The 20,598-nt window shown below is 40.9% G+C and overlaps 1 protein-coding gene across 2 annotated transcripts in view; it reads left to right on the top strand.

The window, feature by feature from the left end:
• Positions 1 to 8,564: 8,564 nt before the first annotated feature.
• The window catches only part of NCKIPSD (NCK interacting protein with SH3 domain), a 103,345-nt gene continuing 91,311 nt past the window's right edge, over positions 8,565 to 20,598 (top strand). Inside the window, exon 1 of one of the 2 annotated variants that reach the window (XM_087708994.1) lies at positions 8,565 to 8,841. In XM_087708994.1, coding sequence (XP_087565120.1) covers positions 8,671 to 8,841 — 171 coding nt within the window. In that variant the 5' untranslated portion in view covers positions 8,565 to 8,670. The remainder of the gene's footprint in view (positions 8,842 to 20,598) is intronic. The other variant, XM_087708995.1, reaches the window with a different exon arrangement.

The raw sequence follows: 20,598 nt of genomic DNA, 5'->3' as shown, positions 1-20,598 counted from the left end.
CATGCCCTTTCCATATCCCAAAGTATATTTTATATTTATAGAGCTGCAAAGTCCAAAAAATCATAAACCAGCTTTCTCCACAGAATATCAACACAGATCATATGGAATATTACACACCTGGCATAGATTTTGTACATAATCTTCATGCAGGGTATAATTTAATTTTACAGATCCTACAGATTAACAGAGTTGGAAGGGACCTTGTAGGCCTTGTAGGCCCAAGCAGGAGACTCTATACCATTTCTGACAAATGGCATTTAAAATGAAAGATGATTAGACTTCAGATTTAATCAGAGATAGAAAGAGATGTCAGATAGTCTGCACTAAATTTCCAGTCCTCAACCAAACACAATCTGTTCAATAGACCTCAGCCTCTAATTTGTTTGTTGGCTATTTATTTAGTCCTGGCCATTGTGTGCCTTCCTTGTTCACCTGGGTTAGCAAGCAGCATTCCAGGTCTGCAGCACAAAAGCCAAGAAAAGGACATGCAAAGGGTTGATCTAAGGGAGAATCTCTAGTGATCTGATGATCTATTCCCACCACACAGAGGAAATGTTTAGGTTGTGATCTGGCAACAGCTTTAATGGGATTTGCTTTACAAAACAATGTCACCTGATGAATTCAGTTTTTTTGGATACTTGCATTTGGACTGCTGTCTAATGATGACAATTTCTCTCTGCCAATAGAGCAACCTTGAGTGATCCAGCACATTTTTCCTCTTTGATTAGGGTCTCTCTCTCTCTCTCCCTCCCTCCCTCCCTCTCCCTCCCCCTCTCTCTCTCTCTCTCTCTCTCTCTCTCTCTCTCTCTCTCTCTCTCTCTCTCTCTCTCTGTGTGTAGACTGTGGAACTGCCAGGAAGAAAATAACACTGCTGAAATTCACTGTTACATATGATGAAGTGTGGGGACAATGTCCTCTGTTGCATTGACAACTTCACAGAAAAGGGAGGGGGCAGACAGTAAGAGAGGAGCATTTGATTTTGCCAAAGGCTGTTGTTTCTTATTCAGTGTCCTTCAACTTTAAATTTGTGACACAAATCTGGTTTGCCAACTCACTGATTTTTGTTTTATAGCACCTTTTAGAATGGTTGTTTCCTATAGAAAATGGTCTTAAAAAAGCAGAAAACCCTTCTAAGTGATACCTGTGTACCATTATAGGAGTATAAAGAACACAAGCATATAAAATACCAGCTACTTACACACACTCCTCATGTTGGATCAAAATTAAAACATGTTATGGAGTTTTCTCCTGTATGTGGCCTCTTCAGGAGGTAGCACAAACAGGAAAGAGCAGAGGAAAACAGGGAACATCCTGATTTAGATTTCTACTTAGATAATGATAAACAAAGCTCTTATCACAGGCCAGTCTCTATTTCTTAGCTTATATATATTTCACAAGTTTATTATAAGAATGAAACAAGTCCTGTAAGCTACCTAATCACCTTTGATATATATATCTCAAACACATAAGTAATTTTATTAAAGATTTTAAAGACAATAATAAAAGCAGATACAAACTCAGAAAAAAAGATGTAGAGAATAAATAGAGAACAAAAGAGAGAATAAAAAGGACAAAGAAACAAAAAGAAGTTAATAGAAAATAGGAAACAAATAGAATAAAGGGAAAAAAGAAATATATAAAGAAGTGACTTCCAGTTTTCATCACAATAAGTGAAAACAAAATAACTCATCACTCCCTACAAAGTTACAAATATTTTTTCTTCCTATCATAACCCATCCCTCTATATGCAAAACCATAACATTGTCAACTTCTATCAGCAAAAATTATGCAAAAGGTTAAAAGAGCTTTATAAAAACATGTCTTGTTTTACCCTTGTTCAAACAAGCTAACTTTATTTCTTTTACTTCTAACAGTCTTGATCTTTAATTCATTCATATGCAGCCTTGCTAATTGCAAAGACTTCTTCAAGGCTTTAACAATCTTTTATAAATCCAGTAGAAAATAATTGTCCAGATTATTGCATGGGTTTGTCTTTTATATTTCTCCTTTGATTTTCAAAGCCTTAACCAACTTCTTTTGTGTATCCAGTAGAAAGTCCATATCAGGGTTGTTCTTTTGGGTCTTCTCTACCTTGTAAATCCACACTTTTTGCCTTTAGGTTAGGTTAGGTTTATTTCACTTTTATGCCGCCCTATTCCCGGAGGGACTCAGGGCAGCTAACAAACCACGGGGAGGGGATAATACAACAAAAAAACCAAGGACAAGCGAACAAAATACAAAGACAATTTAAAAGCAATCAACAGCCACATTTCCTATTTCCAGTCTAAATGTTATATAGTATATTTAATGGTATACTTAACCTTTCTTTTGTTTAGAAGTAGAGGTACACTCATCAAGTAAACCTTCAGATTTGTCATTCCAAATATTCCTAATAGCCTTAAGACATTTAAATAAGCAATTTTCAAAAGCAATTAAAAGCTAGGCTAACAAACCTAATGTAAGGTGCTGGCTGCAGTTGTATACTTGATGATTCATCCCTTCGTATCCTAGTTCTCGGGCTCATTGTCCTGCAATCTCCTTGCAAGTACAGGTAGTCCTGGAGTTACGACCACAACTGAGCCCAGCTTTCTGTTGCTAAGTGAAACATTTATTAAGTGAATTTCCTTTCACTCCCATTTTAGGACCTTTCTTGCCACAGTTGTTAAGTGACTCACTGCAGTTCTTAAATTAGTAACATAGTTGTTAAGTGAACCTGGCTTCCCCATTGACTTATCAGAAGATCACAAACTGACACCCAGGACACTGCAACCATCATAAATATGAGTCAGTTGCCAAGCATCTGAATTTTGATCATAGGAGTGCTGCAACGGTCATGTGAAAAATGGTCATAAGCGACTTTTCCAGTGCCATTCCATAGTAACTTGGAACAGTCACCAAATTAATTCTTATAAGTCAAGGACTATCTGGAGCATCTGTCTGGAGCAAATGTTGGTGATCTCCTGACCTCTTCTTATCCAAAGAACTGGGCTACCTATGTGGCTTCAAGTATGCCCTAAATCTGGCAAACCTATGGTATGCATGCAAGAAGTGGCACGCAGAGCTCTCTCTGTGGGCATGTGCGCTGTCACCAGCTACACTTCTGGGTTCCGTCATGTGCATGCGCATTGGACAGCTTGTCTGTTGTGCGTGCACGTGCGGCCAGCCGCTCTCTTCTGGGTTCCATTGCGTGCATGCGCACTAGCCAATTGATCTTCGTGCATGCGTGCAACGGAACTTGGAAGTGCAGCTAGTGATGCCGCACATGCACACACATGCACACACAGAAGAGAGCCAGCCACTCTTTTCTGGGTTCTGTTGTGCACATGCATGAAGACCAGCTGGTCTTTGTTCATGTGCATGGCGGAATCCAGAAGTGCAGCTGGGTGCTGCGCGCATGCACACTGGCCAGCTGTTGTCTTCTGGGTTTCGGTGCTCTGACGCACACAGACATTCCTTTTTCGGCACTCTGGGCCAAAAAAGTTAGCCACCACTGCTCTAAATTATCCCTAATTGGTTTTTGTTTCAGTTCAGGTAGACTATATTACCTAGCCCATTTTTATTTTAAGTCACTATAATTTTACAATTTATTCTCTACAGGAGTTCATGTCACTGTACTAGATATGCATTTCCAATTTCTTGTTTTAAGCTGAAATAATGCAACTTCTCCCCCTAAATTCCTGGTAAGCCCAAGCTCAGAAGGAGTAAGCTATTTTATGTAAAGGTATTTACTGATATATAAAGCTCTATTTTATGTGTAAGGATCGCCCTCTGCTGATCATGAATTAAACCAGAGAATGATTTACAGCAATTAAATTATGCAGGTTTTCTCTCTCTTTTTGTTAGGAATCATTAGATATTGCTGAAATACTGGGAACATTGTGAAACCAAGTTTGAGTTGTGATAAGAGCCAAGGTGGCGCAGTGGTTAAATGCAGCACTGCAGGCTACTGCTAGATCAGCAGGTCAGCGGTTCAAATCTCACCGGCTCAGGGTTGACTCAGCCTTCCATCCTTCCGAGGTGGGTAAAATGAGGACACAGATTGTTGGGGGCAATATGCTGACTCTCTGTAAACCGCTTAGAGAGGCCTGAAAGGCCTATGAAGTGGTATATAAGTCTACTGCTATTGCTATTGCTATATCACATGAGCAAAATGTCATTTAGTGTAACACCAAGTCATGCATTTATTGCTAGAATATTATATCTATTTGTTATACTGATGAAGTGCAGCAACAGAATGTGTCTTTTGTTTATACTACAGAAAAATATAAAATAGAACATAGAATAATAGAGTTGGAAGAGACCTTGGAGGTCTTCTAGTCCTATTATCAATAGAAAATAATCAATATGAATGGAATGATGAATCAATATTTCAATAATAATCATTAAATGATTGAGGGGATTAATCTCAACAAAAGCTCACAGGTTTATTCTTATCCTTTAATAGCAGAGAACTAAAAATTGTGCCTCCAAAGACCTGACAAACTGCAGGCCTGACATTGTGATGGAACTTCAGTGACCAAAGAAGACCAATAGTTGATTAGTAGAGATTACTCAGCACTTTTCCACCCCAAGGCCAAAGGAAGAAGTCAAGTGAGATTTGCTAATAGGAAGCTAATTTATATTGGGTTGGCAAAGAGGACAGAATGATGACTGTGCTATTTGCAAGTAAATTCCATAGATCTCTAGATACTTTTATTAAGCTGATAGGGACAGCAAGAACTCCTTATTCAGCAACTAGGGCTAGATTTTTTAAAATTGTAACTCACCTTGCCCAAATTCAAAATTTTATGAAAAGTTCTTTTCTAATATCCCAAACAATGTCATTGTCATGACATTGAGGAGGGTATATTTCAAATATTTTGGTATTTTGTTGCATAAACATCTTGATTTACGTTTATGCAAACGTATAAAATAAAATACAAAGCGAAGAATAATAGCATGTTTGTTGTGTATGAGAAGTCACACCAGCTGAAAAAGCAATGACTTTTAAAAAGTTGAGACAAAACTCTTTCAATCATGAACTGTCGCTCAGATTTGACCTTCATTTTTAAGCTATTTTTACTACATCCTAATAAGTTATCTTAACTTTTAACTTATGCTATGTATTCATAGATTTATTTAAAATAGGTGCTTCACAACTTGTTCTCTGTAAATACTGACATCTATTTTACTGCTCCCAAACTATATTTCTTTTATTCTATTTGTTCCTTTTTTCTTACCCCCTTTATTTTTCCTATAGTTTTTCCTTACTACTGATGTTAGCACCTAAAATAAATTTAAAAAAATGAAATGCAGTATGATGGATCATGATTGATCAGGGTACCCCTTATGCAGTTACTGTGAAGCAGACCATTTTTCTCAAGAATAATAGAAAGAATATTTTTTGCTGTTACATTCACATTACGGAATCTTCTCCCCACCAGAGATGAAGTTGGTCTTATCATCCCAGATAAGCTTATGAAGGTCTCTCAGGTTACTTCATGCAAGCAGACCTGGAAAGCCCAGGGGACAGGTGAACCTGTGAGATGAATCCATTATTATTCACATCCTTCTGCCTATTGTGTCCTGTTTAAAAAAAAAAAGTTTTGCTTTTATAGTTTTTAATGTTTCTTATTCATTTACATTGATAGAAGGGGACAATTGTTTTACATTTATTCTTTTACTGGATGGTGGTATGCTGCCCCGGTGGGACGTGGTGGCTCAGTGGCTAAGATGCTGAGCTTGTCGATTGAAAGGTTGGCAGTTTGGTGGTTCAAATCCCTAGCACCACGTAACAGTGAGCTCCCATTACTTGTCCCAGCTTCTGCCAACCTAGCAGTTCGAAAGCATGTAAAAATGTAAAAACCACCTTTGGTGAGAAGGTAACAGCGTTCTATGCACCTTCAGCATTTAGTCACGCCGGCCACATGACCATGGACAGCGCTGGCTCTTCAGCTTTGAAACGGATATGAGCACCACTCCCTGGAGTACGGAATGACTAGCACATATGTGCGAGGGGAACCTTTACCTTTATGCTGCCCAGAGTCACTTTCTATGAGATAGGTAGCTGTTCTGACCCCCCCTCCATACGCTGAGGCACTCCGACACAAAGATTACTGCTAGACAATTTATTCACAGTAAACTAACACACTGACAAGACTTTGGAAGCAATCCAGACTTCCAAGATAAGAAATACCCATGAGAGCTTCTCCAGCGTTGGTATATAAGTTGAATCCTGCAAACAGCCTCCTCCCAAAGTCTCTCCTTATGGGAGGAGCCTAATTACAACCACCTGGGTCCAATTATCTTCTGTATCTGCGTAGTTGCTCTTGGCGTTTATCTGCCCGCCTTTGCCTGGCGTCCGAGACCAACTCCCTTATCTCTTCCCCACTGCTCCAAGGCCTGATGTCATGGGCACACTCCCTTTGGCTTTCACTGCTGCTCCATGCCTCAGGCGCCTCCTGGTGGCCAACCAGCTTCTCTGGTCCCTGCTCGGAGTCGGAACCCTTGTCCAGGGTCCTCCACATCTTCCAGAGCCGACTCATAGGGTCCCTCGCTATTGGAGTCTGTTTGCAGCTCCAACGGCTCCTGCTGGGCCACAACAGGTAGCCATGTAAATTTGATTAATAAAGAAAGAATATAAAGAAATGAACTTTTACAAAACTCGATGCCGGCATCTTATTCATGATAGAGGTGCCTGGAGGTTACCTCTTCTGTTATCATTTCTGTTCAGAGCACACATACATCCCTAGGCTGAAACCAAGCAAGATGGAAGTCTTGTTTGTACATTGGGACTCTGTATCAACACCAATATTATCTCTAGACAGGGAAGCACTGTCTCCAAGAACAGGTTCACAATTGGGAATCCTTCTGGACTCACAACTTCCACTCAAGAAGCAAGTGCAAGCTGTGGCTTGAATGACCTTTGTGCAGCTCTAGCTGATGCTCCAATGGCAACCTTACTTGGGACAAGAGGATCTGGCTACAATAACTCTCACCTCAAAACCACTGGATTAGACTAGTGCAATCCACTGTACATGAGTTGCCTTTAACACCTACTTGGAAACTATAGTTTATCTAGAATGCAGCGCCTCCTTCCTAATGATGGGAGTGTATTACCTGTGTTACAGGCCTTGCAATGGCTACCTTGTGGTTCCTGGATACGATGTAAATAGCAATCGTGACCCGACAAAAGCGCGAACGTCATAAGCGCGCCGACAACACCGCGGCGCAATCGTGACCCGAGAAAAGCGCGAACGTCATAAGCGCGCCGACACCACGGCGCTAAAACCGCGATGTCAAAAGCGCACCGACAACAGCGCGCCGACAACAGCGTGCCAACAGAAGCGCGATTTAATTTAAGGTAAGGTTTAGGGTTAAGTTTAGAGTTAGGTTTAGGGTTCCGTTACAGCGCGCTTCTGTCGGTGCGCTTTTGTCGGCGCGCCTTAGGGTTAGTTAGTCGTTCATTCGTCGTGCGGTTTTGTCACCGCGCTTTAGTCCATTTCCATTCCATTTCCATTTAAGTCTTTAGCGTCGGTACGGCATCGCCAATCCCTTCGCTGTAGAGTCGCATGCATCCCGAACCATCGCCACCCATTGTTTGCGATTTTGAGCGGCAGTTTTGCCATCTCGTATGGTAAAATGGATTCGCGAGAGGTCTTCTTCAATCAGCTTCATCCATGTTTTCCGTGGGGCGTTCTTATGCACCTTCCAGGTTTTTGGCACGGGTGCTTCAATGGTTATTTTGGGCCAGGAGTTGCTGTTCATTCTCCAAACGTGCCCTGCCCATCGCATTCGGTTGCGCCTTGCAAGTGTTTCGATGGTTGGTTGGTTCAGGCACAGTTTCCGTATATAGTCATTTGTTTTCCGATCATGTAGACTGAGCCCGCTTATGGTGCGTAGGCATCACATTGCGCTTTAGTCACCGCGGTTTAGTCAGGCGCGCTTTTGTTGTTCGCGCATTTGTGGTGGAACCGTCCCCTTCTTCTTTTGCCCTCAATCTTTCCTAGCATTAGGCTCTTCTCGTGACTCCTCAATTACAGGATTTTTTTAAAATGTGCGCTTGGAAATAAATAGACAGCGATAACAACAAAAAAATGATTTAGGGAAGCAACTCACCAATGACAAAAAGGGTTTTATTTCCAACCCAGACAAAAGTCCAGTAAGGAGCCACCGTCAGCTGATAGAGTTGTACACATATATGCAAGGGATAAAATTGTATCCCCCCCCCACCTTGTAAATTGTACTTTGTGCAATTGTAAATTGCACTGCCGCTTACATGCTTCTAGCTTTGCATGCTCGAACCCAGAACTTTCCCTAAGCTAAAGACCTCGGCGAGTCAAAGGCCGATTTGCACGTGTGAAGAATGCAGCCTGGCCAAATCCGAGTTGCATGCGGGATTTCCACGGGCTTCAGCTTCGTTCCCGCCGGGACGGAAAGTTTGAACGGGCCACCCTTCTTGCGAAACGGCGCCGCGGCAGATGGCGCCACAGCACCGCGGTGGGAAAGGGGGCGAGGCTGCGTCCTGGCGCCACGGGAGGCTGACGCAGGCCCGGGATAGGGGCGGAGCGCTCAGAGCGGCGTTTACAGCAGGAGCCGCCGGCGCCGCCACTTGGTTGGAGGGGTCTCCGACCGGAGTTTTGCCGGCTAGTTTCTTCTTCGCCGGCCCGCCTCCGTCCCCTTTCCAGCGCCATGTACCGGGCCCTGTACGGCTTCCGGTCGGCCGAGCCTAACTCTTTGGCCTTCGCCGTTGGCGAGACCTTCCTGCTGCTGGAGCGGAGCAACCAGCATTGGTGGCTGGTGACCCGGGCGGGCTCCGGGGAGACGGGCTACGTGCCGGCCTCTTACCTGCAGCGCCTACAGGTCAGGCAGGGGGGCAAAGGATGGGCGAGGGCAGCAGTGGGGTCGGTGGCCACCGGCGTGGCCGAGGACAGACTTGGAGGTTTCTGCTGCTTTCCTGGAGGTGGCAAGGCGCGCGCTGAGAGGCGCAGGGTTCAGTGCCCGCAGGTCCGAGGCCAAGGCTCGGTGCCGGTGCTGCGCCGTGCTGGGATCTGCCTGAAGATCAGCCAGGCTGGAGGGGTTTGCTTCAGCCATCGGGTTTTTTAAAATAATGCAACAACAATAACAACAATAATAATAATAATTCCTGTTCAGAGAGTACGGTTTCTGTGTATGGAAAACGGAACTAAGCCTGGTCATCAATCATCTTTGCACATTTCCATATCCATGTAAGGTAGAGCTAGGCAATGGCATCATAGGTAGGTACTGTATTGGTATGGCTGACACAGATGATGATCAGTGAGAAGGTCTTGTGGAACTTTTCACCTAGGTGCGAGGAATACAAGGAATGGTAGGCACTTGCTATCTTACAGGTGCATCTTCCAAAAGTCAGACATGCTGACATAGAAAATGGTTCACCTCCATATGAAGCCACACAGTGTGTGCACTGTTTGAAGGTGTTTGAACAGGAACAGGCCTTTTTCAGTGGAGATAAATTACTTGTATTTTTACCTATTTGCACACTCTGGAGGCTCAAGTAACAAGGAGGGGCAAAGGTGATTTTGAGAGGGAGAGAGACTGCTTTACATTCCTTTGGTTGGCAAGGAAAATCTGCAAAGATTTTTTGCTACTGGTGCTCTTGTTGCAGATTTTCTGAAGTTGTATTATTGTTCTTAGGATGCACTTTCCCCCATATATGTTTTCCTGGAACAATGAGCTTCTTTCTAGATTAAGCCAATACTTTAAACTGTAACAAATACTTTGTAGAGGATGTTGCATGACCTTATTTTGATAACTGGATTGGTATCTAAAAGAAGTAGTGGGAGATGGGAACATCTCACCCTTTCTGCAAACTTTAATGAGAGGTAAAACTTGATGAAATTTTTGTGATAGTGCTGGGCATATAAGGAAGAAAAAGTGAATGTAACAGAGAACAGATTGATTTTGATTATGTGCTATCAAATTATTTTTGACTCCTAGTGACCACATAAGTAGATTTCCTCCATAATAATATATCCCTAACCTGGTATTTCAGATCTCCCAATTGTGCACCAATGGCTATTATGAGTCGATCCATCTATCTTCATGCTCATCTTCCTTCTCTTTCCTTTTGCCTTACTCAGCTTTAGAGAGTCAGGTCTTTGCATAATGTGTCCAAAGTAGGATAATTCAAGCCTGATTATTTGTGCCTGCCTCATGTGAGAATTCTGCATTGGTTTGTTCAATGATCCATTTGTTTGTTTTCTTTCCTGTCCATGGTATTCTCCAACACCATAGTTGATATACGTCAACATTCTTCCAATCTGGGCTAGTAGAGTATCACAGGGAATACGGTGGCTTGTATGATTCTGATTTTTGTAGGTATAGACGCCTCATTTGGCATTTGAATATCTCTTCCAAGGCCTTGATGTCTGCTGTTCGAAGTGCTACTCTGTAGTGTATTTCTTAACTGCTTGTCCCTTTTCTGTATATGGTGATCCTAAAAGGCAAGTTATACACTACTTTGATATCTTCATTGTCAGTTCTAAGGCTGTATTTTCTACCTATTGTCCTTACTTTCTTTAGATTTAATTTAATCCTATATTTCACTGTGTTCTTTGACTTTTAGAATATTGAATAAAGAAGGAGAGATCATGTGGTGTTGAATTTCTTCACCACTCTGGAGTCAATTTATTTTTTGCCATGTTCCCGCCACACTGTGGCTTCCTGAGCTGTACAGAAGTTTCTCATGAGGACAATGAGATCTTTGGGATTCTCATTTTTCTGAGCACTTTCCGCAGCTTGAAGTGATTGATATAATTAAAGGATTTTTTATAATCAATGAAGCACACACTGGTTTCTTTTTGGCTTTCTCAGTTATCCAGCATATATCAGCAGTGTTCCTCTGCCTTTTCTAAAGCCAGCTTGTACATCTGGCATCTCTTTTTCCATGGAGGGCTCTAATCTGCAGTGGATGATCCTAAGCATTATTTTGCTGGCATGTGAAATTAAGGATGTAGGTCTTACTCCAACATTTCACTGCACAAGGGGAATCAAAGAGATATTAAATTTAATGTTATAAAGTAGAACTAACATTTGGGTGAAACCGAACCAAATGTTATTTATTTATGCCACTTATTACCAAAATGTCTTGGTGATCTACAAAAAAAATGAATGATTGGCAGGACTTCTCATTTATTCCTAATATATTACAAAAATGTAAAGCTTGTAATGGTTTCCCATCACCAATTTCCAGGATATTATAACTTCACTGTAAATCTTACACAACTGTTTGCCATGGGGAAAATCCCTCTAACACACTGAAGCAGAAAGTATACTGTCACGGGTAAAATGTGTGTGTGTGTGTGGGGGGGACAGACATTGTGAGTTGTGCAATAAGAGAAGGGTCTATCTTGCAATTATTCTCAGATATTATCTTGATTGATAGCCCCTACAAAGTGAGAACTTGAATGTTGTCTTCATTACTTGATTTTGTTTCTGTATGTACATGCCTACGTATACATGTGTGTCCATATGTACTAATAATTTGGCATTTGTCTGGGGAAGATTTTTGAAGCAGCCGTTTTGCATCTGTGGAAATAGTGCAACATAATAAATGCATGGGAGAGCCGCTTTGGCTGTAGCAAGTCTATTTCTCCGAAGTAAAATATAATAGAAAGAGGCTAATAACAGGCCTGCTCAACTGCTGATGAGGGGGCCAGTCGGCTAAGCATGAACAAATGTTGTAACAATAGTGGCAGTAATTATAGCCAAGTCAGACAAGTTTGCAATTATGGAAAGTGAAAGAACAGATTGCTTCAGCCCAAATAGGAATCGGAGTGATGAGTGATAACACCCTCTTTGCTAATGTGAGGGTGTATTTAGTAAAGGAAATCCTAAGGAGAGCATAAACATGGAAATGAGCTTCTCCTTTGCATCAGGCACCCTTTGGGCTAAAGTGTTTTGTCCTATTGCTGGAAATTGGACGTACTGCTTCTGAGTTTGAAGGGTCTTCATGGACGAGCCCACTTTGCCTTTATGCAGGTGGTCCTCCTTCCCCACAAACAAGTGACAGTTTTGGTGTGAAGCTGCACCAGGACCAACTCTCCTCTCTGCTCTAGTGCTGATCCAGTTCACTGCCTCCCACATAGCAGATGTTTGAGAAAGGAAAATCATTCATGCATGGGCAAACTACATCACAAGCATCATTGTCAGTTTGGCCTTAAGTTATGTGTTGAATTTATATTTACCGACAAAGAAATAAAGGGAGACTTAAGTTATGTAAACAACTCTCCTTGTTTGGGTGTTCATGTAAATGAATATGAATGAAAAGAGAAAGCAAGGTGAGATTGTGCATTATGCCCCTCAGTATGCTCTGATTTTTAAGAGTCCTTAACTCAATAGTGGTAGAATATTAATTTGGAAAACTGAAGAGCAAAGAGAGCTGTGCACTGTCCTGCTGGTTAAATTGTACAATAGAGCATCTACATATTTTGCCTAGAAAGAAAATGTGACATACATATTTGCTTGTGGTCTGAAAGAAAAAATAGCCTTTTCCCCCAATCCCGCCCCCTTTAAAAAAAAAATCCTTGAGTTCTTCTAAATTTATTGCTGGGCCTAATATTAGTTTCCTGCAATTTTGAAGCTGGAATAATCAGAAAACTGATCCAAAGCAAAAATTAAACTAAATCAACTCAAGAGCCATACTTGGTGGGTAGGCCCATTTAAGGTTTTCAGCAGTTTTAATCAGTATGAAGCTTTAAAAAAAACCGAGTTTGCCACTTTAAATCCCAAGCCCTTTACCAGTGCAAAAAAGAAAAAAAAATCTAAAGTTTTGGTGAATATGTACAGAATGTTCCATTCAGCCTAGAACTAGACTAATCTGGAAATGTATTAGTCTATGCTTATTCTATTTTGGATGACAATTTATGCTTGAAATGAGCGTGCGTAGCTTTTCCTCAGAAAGAATATTTCTAAAAGTTGGCAATTTTCTTCGCTCTGTTAACTTCAAGTCTTGAATTCTAGAGCTTTGCTTCAGGTATATTCTTAGTATTTTCCCATCCCCATTTATACGATCTGCCATCGTTGACAGCTATTGCATATGATGGAGGTACCGTCCGCAAACCTATGCATATCTTTGGAGTTTGATTATATTTAGTCTTGAATACATTTTATAACAACTGCTGGCTTTAGCCACATATTGACCTTCTTGTAAAGTTGGGCTTAGGTATCTTGTCCAGCTGCCTCATTTAAATATTGTAAATAGAAATGCATCACATTTAAGAATTCATTTGGTCTAAGTCATATAATTAGATGTCTAGAAGGCAGCTATGACCACGGGAGGTTTAACTAGCCTTAGAATTACATCTTGCTCAATATAGTTCAGTCTGGTTATGATCGCACATACATTAGATATATAATTATTAAGCTACTGTATATTATGTCCAATTTAAAACTTCAGTTGCCACAATATGCTTCAGCTATTATTAGGTTCCCCTTTTATGCTTTTAATTACACTGGGTGTCATTCATTTTGGGGTGTAATTCAAGACATAGTGATAGTCCTAAAGATAATCCTTAGTTTGTCTCACTCTCTGTAAATCTGAGTGCTCCTCCAGATTTTCTGATAACATTTCAAGGTTTTCAAAACAGTGATTGATGGGAATGTAGGAGAATACTTCTTTTGTAGTTATAGTCCCAATATAAACATTCCTGTCCTCCCAACTTGATTTAAGGAGTTCAGAGGTGGCCTTGATGAAAATATATGGCAACCATTAGAAGACAACTTAGCCTGGGAAAACAGAAAAACATGAGAAAGAAACTCAACATTGCCTGACCTTGATTTTCTTTGCCATATGAGAAAGGAAGGGGAAATTCTGTTAAGCTTTCAAGATTCGTCGATTATAGTCTATGCTAGCTGGATACCTGTGCTTCGTGACAAAACTATGTGATTGGGCAGTGCAGGAGAAATCCGGTTCACTCTGGTTCAGTCCGTTGGCTCAGTGGTGGTCAGTGATTGAAACGCATAAGAGAATATCGCTCCCACTACCTTGAGTCTGGAAGAAGTTCCATAGGTGGAAGGCGTAGACATTTTAGTGATGTACCGACATTTAGTATTGTAAGAAGCCCCAGACCGCTCCTGAGTGAAGGAGTGGAATGTCTGCCAGTTTGAACTGAGGTAATGGAATATGAGGCAACTGGCACTTGAAACAGAATTATTTTCAGGTGGGGAGAGGGGGTACAATGTCTTAACTCCTTAGCATCAGAGGGTGTTAATATAAGGCAACTGGCAGTTGGAACAGAATTATTTTCAGGTGGGGAGGGGGAGTAGAACTCCTTATCATCAGAGCATGTTAATTACTGTATAAGAAATACTAATGATCTGATGGTCATTTTGAAAAATCCATTCTTAGAGAGCACCTAGAAGCCAAGAGGAACATACGTGCCAAATTTCAAGTTTGTAAGCTTTATAGTTCTGGAGATTTCGTGATGAGTGAGTGGTATTTGGCTTATATATATATATACACACACACACACACACACATACATACACACATACATACACACACACATATATACATCATATACATATACATACACACACACACACACACACACACACACACATATATATATATATGAGTAATAGAATTCAGGTATTTCTAGTGATGACTATTTCCTGGCCAGATTTACCTTAGGTTTATTTTAACTTTTAGGTTTCTATTTTCTCTATTGGCATCATGCTAGTTGCTTGAAGAATGTTCTCTTTCGTTATACTTTCATTTCTGGTTTTTATTGGCTTTGTGTTACTTATTAGCATGCTTTCTTTTTTCTCCACATTTTATTTGTAGTTATTGTTGCCTGGAGTTGTTTCTGCAGAGATGTGCAAAATATTTTGAATGCAAAGCATTTGGGGTTAGAAATTTCCTGTTTCAAACTAAAAATTGCTGTTTTGACTTCATAGAAAGTGTCCTGATTGTGATAATCTCAGAACACATTCCTTTTTTCCCCACATTTGAAGTGGAGGCCTTTCAAATGTGGAATTCTTCCAGAACAGATTGTGTGTGTTTTACATTTCCGTAAGACAGGCAAAAACATTTTAAAATAGAAAAATAAGTGAAATATGGACACTCTGAAAAAAAGTCCATTACTGTATATTGTACGTGTATGTTTAGAACTTATTATCATCAACTCGGAGAAACAAAAGATAAAGTATGTAAGCATGGAATTTTGTATGGACACCAAATCTAATAGCACAGTCAGATGTGAATTTAAAAAATATCGATATTCTGCTTTACTATCCTTGACAACATTTGTGTCAAACTCAACAAAGTATAATCAAAGGGTTGATTGGAATTTATCCAATAATCATACAGAAAAAAATATTTTGATTCCTTTCCACATACTCCTCCGGAGTAAAGCTCCTGTCTTTGAAAATTTATTAAAAATCAAATGTGCCATTAAAAAAAAAAGTAATATAATGATATAAGCTGCAGCCAGTATAGGTAGAAACTATGGAACTTGAAGTTCAAAACAACTGGTAGGCAACAGTTTAAAATTAAGCTTTTGCTTCTTGACCTTGAGAAAGTTTTATCCTAACATGCTGTAGTTATTAGGAACTCATTTTGATGAGCATGACATCTGATGAATAGATTTATAATTTTAGACTTTTATTTATTTTTTTATTTAATGTATGGCATATCATACTAGCAATATATGTTAACATTTCATCTAGATTGGTAAAACACAATAAAATATGCATGTTAAAAAGATCTATGTTCAAATACCAGTGTCTAGGCTAGCGATGGCTAACCTTTTTCTAAAAGCGTGTCAAAATTGTGTGTCTGCTATCATGTGCACGCGCATTCCAACCAACTGCGCATGCACCCCCCCGCATGCATGCCCCCTGCATGTGCGCACCCCAGTATTGCCTCCCCAGACTCTGGAGTCTTTCCTGAAGCCCGGGGAAGGCGAAAATGGCCTCCCCCAGCCCCCTGGAGGTCCTCCGGAAGGCAAAAAAGGATTGTTCTGAACTTTAGGAAGGAACTTCCGGTTGGCCTGTTGGGCCTGTTTTTTGCCCTCTCCGGGCTCCGGAGGCTTTCCTAAAGCCTGGGGAGGGCGAAAACTGACCCAACTGGAACTTTGGGGATGAACTTCCAGTTGGCTTGTTGGGCCTGTTTTTCGCTCTCCCCAGGTTCTGGAGGCTTTCCTAAAGCCTGGGGAGGGTGAAAATGGCTTTCCCCAGCCCTCCGGAAGGCCAAAAATCAGCTGGGGCTGCTGTGCCGGCAAATATGGCACCGCATGCCACTTGTGGTGGCATAGATTCACCATCACGGATTTAGGTAATCTAACCATTGAAACACAATATCATTTATATATATTTTTTTTTTAAAAAAACAGATACAGGACTATATATGCCCTCATATCCAGCTAGTCAGAATATGATCTACAGTTAGACATGGGACCCTGCAATCATACTGAGGGGAGGATACTATGCCCCATTTACACAGATACCATATGATGTGGTAGTTCAAAGCATGGCACTGTTTTTGTGGGGCCATTTCTATGTCTTATTATGTCTGGGCATTTAGTGTCCCATTTGGCTTTCCATTGGGAATCAATGTTAAAGTTGCTGGGCAGACTTTGTGCAAGTACAGTGGGGGCTTCTTGGATTTAAGACTTTCAGCTTAAATGAGTAAGTTGGCATGCACCAGTAGGAGTGAGTGGTTCATAATTTTTCTGTAATCTCTTACTAGTGCATCTTGCCTTTGTAAAGCTGGAGTGCTATAAGCAGATAGTTGGAGTGGTTTTAATACATACACTTATAATCGTCATGGTGTCGTTGAGTCTGGCGTCTAACTTAATAGTATGGCAGCTGTTACAGGAGCACAGTATTCTGCTGCAGGGTAGACCAACCCTAGTGCTGATGACTTGAGGGTTGCAGATGAACCTTCCCATTTAGTTCCACATAATTTCTGGAGTATGTTTGTTTGTTTGTTTGTTTGTTTCTTTGTTTATTAGACTTATATACCGTTTCATAAGGCTTTTAGCCCTCTCTAAGCGGTTTACAGATTTTTAGCAAATTGAGTCAGCAAATTGCCCCCACAGTCTGGGTCCTCATTTCACCCACCTCGGAAGGATGGAAGGCTGGGTCAACCTTGAGCCGGTGAGATTTGAACCGCTGAACTGCAGATAACAGTCAACTGAAGTGGCCTGCAGTACTGCACCCTAACCACTGCGCCACCTCGGCTCCTGTTGTGTCCAGTATGCTCCCCTATTCTCTAGGTGTATCTTGTAGGAGGGAGTTCAGTCCAATATTATTCCAGAGTTCTTTAGATACCGTGTTTCCTCGAAAATAAGGGTCTTATTTTCTTTTGATCCTCAGAATATGGCTTGGGCCTTATTGTTTTGGGATTGCCGGGTGGCTGCTCTCTTGCGATCGGGCTCCCGAAGAGCTGGGCACATCCTCAGGAGCGAGTGGCTGTGTTGCGCTGTCGCAGCAGTGCAAGACAGCAGTCATGAAATGACCACGCTCACGAGCAGCCGCCCGTCAACCTCCCTTTCCAGCCAGGCAGAGCGCCATCCACTCACCTAGGGGTATCCCGAAGGTGCCAAGCCATGTGGCGCTCTGCCCACCCCCCCAGCTCCCATGGCTTGGCACCTTCGGGATACCCCTAGGTCAGTGAATGGGGCTCTGCCCAGCTGTAGAGGGGGGTTACGTGAGTGCCTGTTTCGCTCCAGCTCGTGTGCCTCCCAGCCTCACCATGCCCTGGCCCAGCTCTACCTGCAGGGCCAGGGCACCGCCAATGCCACGCTCCTAGCATAACTTCTCCGGCTTCCAAACTCCGGAGATCGGCTGCTGTGTCTTCCGGCAGCGGCCGCTCTGAGAGTCTGCTCTATGGTTGTGATCCAGCTGCCAGAAGACTCTGGTGGTCTTCCACTACCCAACCAAGTTCTCACCGGAGAACTCTCCCCACCCCCTTCTCTATCCATCGCCGCCGCCCTGAGGGAGATAATGCGATTGTGAGACCTGGCCTCTTCAATCCGCAGGCAAGGGATTTATCAAAGCGAAAAGTTCGGCCTCCAAATCTCTCTGCTTAGCAGCTGCCAAACCAGGGAGTAAACAGTGCTTGAGTGTGCAAAGAATATGCGTCTTTTTCCAAACTGGAAAGAGTTTGCCCCTGAGGCTGTGCAAGAGAGCAGCTATCCGGCAACCCCCCCTCTCCAGCTGGGCACAGTGCCATTAATCAACCTAGCGGTATCCCAAAGGTGCCAAGCAATGGGAGTGCCTTTGTCCCCCCCCCCCCCCCGGGCTCCCTTGGCTTGACGCCTTTGGAATACCACTAGGTTGGTGAGTGGCGCTCTGCCTGGCTGAAGGCGGGGGGGGGGTTCCCAAGAGGCTTATTTTCAGGGAAGGGGTTATATTTTTGCCCACCCGAAAAATATGGCATGGCCTTATTTTCAGGACATGTCATGTTTTCAGGGAAACATGGTAGGATCATAGGGATCATAATTTTGGAAATAACAGTGCATAGGAAAAAGGATGTACTAAGTAAACAGTTTCAAAAGCATCACTTATTTTTATGTTCCAAGTAAAAAAGAAAGAAGTGTATCTTAAAATTAGTCTAGATTTTGATGTAACATCACATTGTTTTTAACTTTCTTTTCCTATCATGCTTCAGATGCCATTTCGAATGCATTTCTTATCTGTTTTCCTGCAGACAGAAAATGACCTTCCAGAAGATTAGTCTCTAACAGTTTTTCTATTTTTTATTTTTTAAATAAATTTGTTATTAAACAAATAAAACTAACACAAAGTAATAAAAAGCAAAAGCAATAAAGAAAAGCAAAAGTGTGGGGGGAGAATGGGGATAAAATAGAAACTTCCACTTTCCTTTATAGTTATCAGTACTGTTTAAAAATTCTTCCTTATACTATTGTTACAAAATCCCCCTTACATTTTTGTTATCCCATTTTTTTCTGATCATAAAAACCACAAATCATAAGTGCACTTTTTATGTTTTATGAAAAAAGCATATGAGGATTTTCTGTTGTTGTTAGTTGCAAAGTTGTGTCTGACCCATTGCAACCCCATGAACAATGTTCCTTGAGGCCTTCCTGTCCTCTACCATCCTCTGGAATCTATTTAAGCTCATACCTACTGCTTCAGAGACTCCATCCAGCTCATTCTCTGTTGTCCCCTTCTTCTTTTGCCCTCAATCTTTCCCAGCATTAGGCTCTTCTCCAGCGATTCCTTCCTTCTCATTAGACGGTCAAAGTGTTTTTTGAGTTTTGTCTTCAGGATTTTCTAGTCAACTATAAATATTATTTTCCTCTAATCAGAGGTTAATTTCAATAGTTAGAAGGGTGGCAAATAAATTTAATAAATAAATATCTTCAGTAACCATTCTACTCTAGACAGTGTTGAGTCTTTCCACTTTTCAACATGCAATGGTCTTGTCGCAGTTGTCATTTATAAAAACAAAGTTCCATGACTTTTTGTAGTTGCTTGTCCATTAAACTCAAAAGAAAAGTCTTCTGGTTTCAGTTGCACTTTAACCCTTTAAAATCTTTTGAATTAATGCATATATTGTATTCAAAATGTTCTGACTTTTACATGTCCACCAAACATGATAAAATGTCCCTTCCTAGCAAAGATTCAAAGTACCTTTATACATTGTAGATAATTTCTCTGATAATAAATATGAATGATACATCATCTTATAAAATTCCTTTGAAGGCTACAACATTTCAATCCTTTCAGCCACATATTTCCTCATTGGTCCTTTTGTATATGGTTAGCAAAGTTTTTGACCCATTTTATTATGCATTTTTCAGTTTTTCTGTCTCATATTTTAGCAAAAGTTTATACTTTTTAGCAATAACATGTTCATCATTAGTACATAATTCTATTTCAAATTTAGTCGTGCTTCATTCAAAACCATAAAATGTTTTATACATGGTAGATCTTTCTGTTAATCATACATAAGAAAACTTTAAACCAGGATAACTTTCTGTTATCAAACCTTTTCTTGATTTCATTTTACAATCACTTGAGAAAATTTTAGTCTCTTGGTAGACTAACCATTTAGATTTACTTATTTCTCGTCTATAAAATACTGAAAGCCATATAGGTTGTTTTGTGGCAAACCCTGAGCTCATATTTGTTTCATGTAGTCTAACAATGATTTTTAGAGTACATTCATCTTAACTTTATTATACCATAGACATCCATACCTTCCAAATCTCAAGTCTATATCCAATAACTCCTTCCGCTTCTTAACATTACTCATTCTTTCATCCAAACTCAACAGCATGCAACAAAATATACTGATAAGTCCAATCCTCTTCATTTCTTCATATCTTCCCTTGCCATGTAAATTTAGATATGTCCCCCTGCCATTGTTTAAATGGTACATCAGCTGTCAAAACAGGTATTATCTGAAACAAAAATAACATTCTGGGTAAAACATTCATCTTAATCACAAAATTTCTCCCCAACAATGACAATTATACTTCATCCCATCATGACATTTTTTTAAAAAATTCATCCATAATGCTTTTCTTTCTGAATGAAATATCCAGTATTGTGTTTTAAAGGATGAGTTCTCTTGGAAGCTACCGTAATGCATTTTCAAGTAAT

This window comes from Thamnophis sirtalis, unplaced genomic scaffold (assembly GCF_051295495.1).
Source record: "Thamnophis sirtalis isolate CommonGarterSnake01/CBP01778 unplaced genomic scaffold, rThaSir2_p1.2 scaffold_3, whole genome shotgun sequence".
NCBI classification, from domain to species: domain Eukaryota; kingdom Metazoa; phylum Chordata; class Lepidosauria; order Squamata; family Natricidae; genus Thamnophis; species Thamnophis sirtalis.
Note: the sequence above shows the minus strand (reverse complement) of the source record. Positions and strands in the feature narration are given on the sequence as shown.